The 6,624-nt window shown below is 52.8% G+C and overlaps 1 protein-coding gene across 1 annotated transcript; it reads right to left on the bottom strand.

Moving 5' to 3' along the window:
- Positions 1-1,727: 1,727 nt before the first annotated feature.
- Positions 1,728-5,001, bottom strand: LOC136358234 (olfactory receptor 51E2-like). Its single transcript, XM_066314190.1, has one exon. It carries the CDS (start codon positions 4,710-4,712, stop codon positions 3,642-3,644), a length of 1,071 nt encoding a protein of 356 aa, XP_066170287.1. The 5' UTR covers positions 4,713-5,001; the 3' UTR covers positions 1,728-3,641.
- Between the last annotated feature and the right edge of the window lie 1,623 nt (positions 5,002-6,624).

The raw sequence follows: 6,624 nt of genomic DNA, 5'->3' as shown, positions 1-6,624 counted from the left end.
CCCAAAACTTCATTCCTCTGCAGGGAACACAGGGACAGGGAGCACAGCTGCCCAGTAAAGGTAACGGGAGACTGTTGGAGTCCAGGACATCCCCTTGGATGGCCTGGGACTCGAGGAAGGGAATTGGAGCCCTGGACAGGGGGCTGTGGAGCCGGTCCAGGGGATCAGAGACCTTGGCACAGAGCCCAGGAAAACACCGGGTTTGATTTTACCCCATGGGAAAAGCTTCCAACACTGCAAAAGGAATTACAAACCACCGGGATGTGAAAACAGTAGTTTAGTGCAGTAGAAGATACAGAATTTAATAGTTTTAGAATTTATAGAATAGAGGTAAATGGGGACAAGATGGTGGAATTTGGGTGGTACCTCATGGACTTCTCCTTCTTCCTCGTCCTCCATCTTTTGGAGTGGTGATGGCACAAAGTAGTTAGAGTGGATTGGAGCAAAGTAGAAATCACACCTTTAGTGTGGGCACTGGGCATTGGTACAAAATAGTAAATAACCAATATGTAGTTATCTGTATAAATGTAAGAGAACATCCCCTCGAGAGGCAGTGGCCTCGTGTCCCAGCTGCTGTCCGGACCTCGGCTGGGAGCAGAGAAAATTCTGAGATACCAAATAATAAACAACATGAGAAACCTGAAAACAGACCTTGACCTCTGCAGTGTGTGCAGAGACAGTGTGTATCTCAAATTCTGAGATATCGAATAATAAACAACACAAGAAACCTGAAAACAGACCTCTGCTTTTTTATACCGACGCGACTCGGGGCTTTTAGAGGGCCAAGGACTTTAAACCACCAAAACCTCGGGTGAGGGGAAACCCCCCGAGAGGACACAGCAGTGGGGCTGCCCAGGGGAGCAGTGCACCAAAGCCCTTCCTGCAGAGCAGGGAGTTGCTGCCCCAGCCCCAAACCCTCCGCGGCCCTCGGGGGGACTCAGCTCTGCAGAGACAGAGATGTTTTTCCGCCTGACACATCCATCCCAGCGGGGAGCTCCGCATCTCCCCGCTGCCTCGGGCCCAATTAGAGACACAAGTCGGAGAAGGTGGCAGGTTTTAACCCGCTCACTGCCGATGACCTCGCAAGGAGGACTGTGTTTGCTGCTTTGCCCCTGTTTGGTTTCTTCCAGTGTTTTGATTTGGAGATGTAAGAGACATCACAGGATTACAGAACGGTTTGTGTTGGAAGGAACCTGATAGATCATGGAGTTCCAACCACCTGCCATGGGCAGGGACACCTTCCACTAGACCAGAATCCCCAAATCCCTGAGGCTGGAAAAGCCCTCCCAGCCCAGGCAGTCCCCCCTGTGCCCACCTTGTCCCCAGCCCAGAGCTCTGAGTGCCACCTCCAGGGGACACCTGCAGGGATGGGCTCTCCAAAGCTCCCTGGGCAGTGCCAAGGCCTGAGCACCCTTTCCATGGGGAAATTCCTGCTGCTGGCCGAGCTGAGCCTCCCCTGGGCCAGCCTGAGGCCGTTCCCTCTTGTGCTGTCAGGAGGAGAGGAGAGGAGAGGAGAGGAGAGGAGAGGAGAGGAGAGGAGAGGAGAGGAGAGGAGAGGAGAGGAGAGGAGAGGAGAGGAGAGGAGAGGAGAGGAGAGGAGAGGAGAGGAGAGGAGAGGAGAGGAGAGGAGAGGAGAGGAGAGGAGAGGAGAGGAGAGGAGAGGAGAGGAGAGGAGAGGAGAGGAGAGGAGAGGAGAGGAGAGGAGAGGAGAGGAGAGGAGAGGAGAGGAGACTTGGAGGTCATTTCCTATGATATCATCTAGGAGATCTCTGGCTACTGTAGCCCCATATATGTCCTTATTGCCATCCCCAGGCTCCTGTGACTCCCAATCCTCTTCCCACCTCTCCCATCCTGTTTTTCCTCGTTCCCTCTCTCCCACTGCCCCCCCACCTTGTCTCAACCTTTCCCTTTTCAGTGAACCCAACTCCTCCCAGTTAAGCTGGACCATCCCCACCTCTGCCTCTGGCCCTGCTCATGGAGGAGATGTGGGCTGGGTGTCCCCATGGCCTGGCTGAGGATTTCCTTCTGCTGCAGGAAAGGTGGCCTGGGGGCTCAGCCCTGGCCATTCCAGAAGGAAAATGGTTGCCCGTATTCATTGGCAAAGACAAGTGCCAAGCAAGCAGCTGTGTTCCAGCACGTTCTGTCTCCCAGCAAAGCAACACTCCATGACTAAAATTTGAAAAACAAGATGTGAGTGAGTTTGTATCTGCACTCAGGAGAAATCCATCATGCCTTCCTGCTCTGAGGCTCTATTAACTCTCTGAGAAATAAATGAGTAGAAAATACAATACAGCATTCCTGGGCGGTTCATTCATTTTTCTTTATTAATTTTTTTTTCTCAGCACAAGAGGAAAAAAGGAACATATGGGGAATGAGCAGGAGCCATTTCTCAGTGCCATGGCCACCTGAAAAGGGTTTAGACCCATAATGCCTCCTAAAAATTCATTCACAGATCCCAAATCACATTAGACAGGTACAGATTGTTTTCATTTTCATGAAACGTTTTTACCCTTCTAAGATCTATTAAATGAGAATATGCCAAAAATGACAGGGGACAGAATTGCCTTGAAGTCCCAGGGTAGAACTGTTTGTAACTCACCTAAATGAAAGTATTCATTTTGAAATAAATTGGGGTTGAATTGAGCAAAAAAAGGTTATACCTAGACTGAAGCTGCACCAGCACAGACTACAGAACTGAGGCCTGTTTTACTCTCAGCATTAGCTGGCACCGGGAAGAGACTGCACCAAACTGCACCAAATATTGCAGCACTGGAGACCCCGACAGAGCCTTTGGTGAGATCTCCCATCCAAAGTCATGGACAAGAGCCCCTGAGCACTTGGACCTGTCCTAGAGAGTCAGTCCATGAGGAGAGGCTGAGGGAGCTGGGAAAGGGCCAGGGACAGCACTTCTTTGGAATTCCCAGTGTGGAATACCTTTGGTTTGGAAATGAGACCTCCTTCAGCTTGGAACCATTGCTGACATTTATAACTTGCTTTATTTTTTCCCTTGAGGTGTTCTCATTTTATTGGATACAATTATCAATTTGAATTATTTTTACAATTGCTACCAGTAGCTCTGAAATTGAAGTTTTTCCACAGCATCTGCTATGAGGAGGTTGAGGGGACTTGACAGAGCACACAACAGGTCAGAACGAGACCACAAGGGTGGATGTTCTTTTTCTGAAACGCATTTCTGCATCTGTGATGTCACTTCAGACAGGTGTGCTGTCATTATTTTACTTAGACAATGATGCTACATGCAAATTTTCTGGCAAAACCTTTGGAATGTGACTGTGCCTCGTGTGAAAATAATGAATTAATGAAACCATCCCAAACCATCCAGCATTTGCTCTGCCACTGTTAGAGGTGAGAGGGGAACCAAGAGGTGCAGTGTTGGGACATCTGTATAAGTCGTCTGCTAAGTCACTTTTCCCTTCTGGTGGAACCTGCCAGGTCGGGCTTGGATTTAGATGATTGCAGTCATTTGTCCCTAACTTCGGTGAGGGCAAACACACTTGGAGGGAGTTTACAATCAGCTTTTGCCTGGGGGCAGCACCTCAGAGCACAGGGAGAGGAGAGGCCAGCACCAAGGACTCTGAGTGTGGAACCAGATGAGGAGAGTGAGGACCCGGGGGCTCAGGTCACCGCGGAGTTCTGTCGGTGACATGGATCAAACTCAGGATCCTCCTCTGGATCTGCTTGGTCCTCACCCCGTAGATGATGGGGTTGAGCACGGCGGGCACCAGGATGTAGACGTTGCCCATGATGACGTGGACCAGCGGGGCCAGGTCCTTCCCAAACCTGTGCACCACCGACAGCCCGATCAGGGGCACGTAGAAGGCCAGCACCACGCAGATGTGGGCGATGCAGGTGCTGAACACCTTGAGCCGCTCCCTCCAGGCCGCCAGGCGCAGCACGGCCCTGAGGATGAGGACGTAGGAGAGGCAGATGAGCAGGGCGTCCAGCCCCATGACCAGCAGGATGGCGGTCAGCCCGTACACCACGCTGGGGGTGGTGTTGGCGCAGGCCAGGTTCATCACGTCCTGGTGCAGGCAGAAGGAGTGGGACAGCGCGCGCGGGCCGCAGAAGGGAAGGGGCAGCAGCAGCAGCGGCAGGGGCAGGAAGAAGATCACTCCCCTGGCCAGGGCCAGCAGCCCCACCTTGGCCGTGGTGCCGTTGGTGAGGACGGCGGCGTGGCGCAGCGGGTGGCAGATGGCCACGTACCTGTCCACGGCCATGGCCAGCAGCACGGCCGACTCCACGGCCGAGAGCGCGTGGATGAGGAACATCTGCAGCAGGCAGGCGCCCAGGCCGATCTCCCTGCTGTCAAACCAGTAGAAGGAGAGCGTGCGGGGCACGGTGGCGGTGGCCAGCGCCAGGTCCACGGCGGCCAGCATGCAGAGGAACAGGTACATGGGCGCGTGCAGGCCGGGCTCCAGGCGCACGGCCAGCAGCACGGCGCCGTTCCCCGCCACGGCCACGACGTAGGCTGAGCACAGCGGGATGGACAGCCAGCACTGCAGCCCCTCCAGCCCCGGCAGGCCGGCCAGCAGGAACGACGGGCTGGCCTCAGAGCTGTTGGACAAGGGCACGGCCCTCGGCGCCATCAGGGGTGCACATGCTACGCCAGGGCGCTTCCCGCTGCAAGGGAAACACAAACCAGACTCCTCACACAGCGCCCTTTCCCATGGCTTGCGATCCCACAGGGCCATTCCTGGGATTCTCAGGGTGGCCACGCTGATGCACAGAGCTCCTCTCCCGGTTTTTTACCCCGTTATGGCTCTGTGCAACAACATACGCGGTGACAAAATGCTGACATTTGAGCTTGAGCAGGAATTGCCTGGATTCTCTAAAAGGCAGGACACCGTAAAATCAACCTTTTGAATAATAAACCCATCAGCTAAACTTGTTTGCTTTTCTTTTTAAAGGACAAGATTAAAAATAATAACAAGGAACCCAGCAGATTTTTAGTACTCTCTGTAATACTTCAGCGCTGCTTGATTTTTTCCATATGTGCTGTGCTGCCCTGTCAGAAATGTGCTCAGTGAGGCTGGAGCTGGCAGTGCTGCCTCCCACGACCCAGCCCTCCCCAGAACAGCTCACAGGCACAGGCAGACATGGAGCTTCCAAATTTTTTTGCACGTACAGATTGGATTTCCATCCTATGAAAAACATGTACGGAAAAACCAGAATATCTGTAGAAAAAAACGAATCAGATTATTCACCTTATTCTGTGTCTGTAGATTTTCCAGCAGTGCTGTGATCCAAGGATAGTGGCCTGAAGATACATTAAAGACTTTTTGCTTTAGGTACCTTCCTGTTTTCAGGCACCAAGCCAGTACCTGTGCTGGAATAAACCCACCCTGCCTCTGCTCTGCATGGACAGCACAAGGTCAAACACAACCTGAGCATTCTGGTTTTTCCTTTCATGCCCAATCTGTGGAAATCAGCGATGCAAAGTGGCTTTATGGCAAGCTCTGCAGGTTATTAATGGAGTTATTTTATAAGTAATGTTGGGTTGTGAAACATGGGGGTTTCATTGCACATCTGTGGTGAAGGATTAAAATAGCATCAGGCTTTATTCTCCTGACGTGGGGCTTTTCCATCTCGGATGTATAACAAGTAGGACTCACATTGTAGCTTTTTATACCCGATTTACACACAGTGTGGGAGGACTGTTGCTGTCACTGTGCCCAAAATCTATTCCAGGGATGGTGCCGGCAGCCAAGCCCTTGAATTAAGACACAAACAGAATGAGCACGGAGCCTCAGTAATCACCAACAGGTACTGAGGCACCTCAGCTGCCCGCCTGATGGAATTACCTGAGGCTCACTGGAAAATTTCTGCCCTCCTGATCATTCCCCTGAGGGAATGGGGTTGTGAGACAGGCACTGAAACACCCCCTGATGCTTCAGTCCATCTCTAACTCTCTGGCACCCACAAATGTACGCGGGTTTTCAGAAGTGGCTCAGGATTTGGGATTGTGGTGGGCAGAGCGGGCGCTGGGAGGGCTGGATTTCTGTACAGATGGAAACTGGATCCATGCCTTTGAAACACCAGTAAATGCACATTTGTTTTCCTAGGGGGATCCAAGCAGCAGTCACAGCAGTAAATCACAGAATCAGTGAGGGTGGGAATCCAGGATCATTGGGTCCAACCTTTGACTGATCCTCACCTCCTCAAAGAACCATGGAATGGTTTGGGTTGGGAAAACCTTAAAGTTCATCTCCTTCCACCGCTGCCATGGCAGGGCCACCTCCCACTGTCCCAGGTGCTCCAACCCCAGTGTCCAGCCTGGCCTTGGGCACTGCCAGGGATCCAGGGGCAGCCACAGCTGCTCTGGGCACCCCGTGCCAGCCCTGCCCACCCTGCCAGGGAACAATTCCTGCCCCAGAGCCCATCCAGCCCTGCCCTGGGCACTGGGAAGCCATTCCCTGGCTCCTGTCCCTGCAGCCCTTGTCCCCAGTCCCTCTGCAGCTCTCCTGGAGCCCCTTTAGGTCGTGGAATATGCTCTGGGGTCTTCTGGAGCTTTCTCTCCTCCGGGCTGAATGACCCCAGCTCTCCCACCTTTCTTCTCCTCCTTTCTCCTTCTCTGCTTTCTTCCTCTTCCCCTTCCTTTCCCCC

Source organism: Sylvia atricapilla, chromosome 2 (assembly GCF_009819655.1).
Source record: "Sylvia atricapilla isolate bSylAtr1 chromosome 2, bSylAtr1.pri, whole genome shotgun sequence".
Taxonomy (NCBI): Eukaryota; Metazoa; Chordata; class Aves; order Passeriformes; family Sylviidae; genus Sylvia; species Sylvia atricapilla.
Note: the sequence above shows the minus strand (reverse complement) of the source record. Positions and strands in the feature narration are given on the sequence as shown.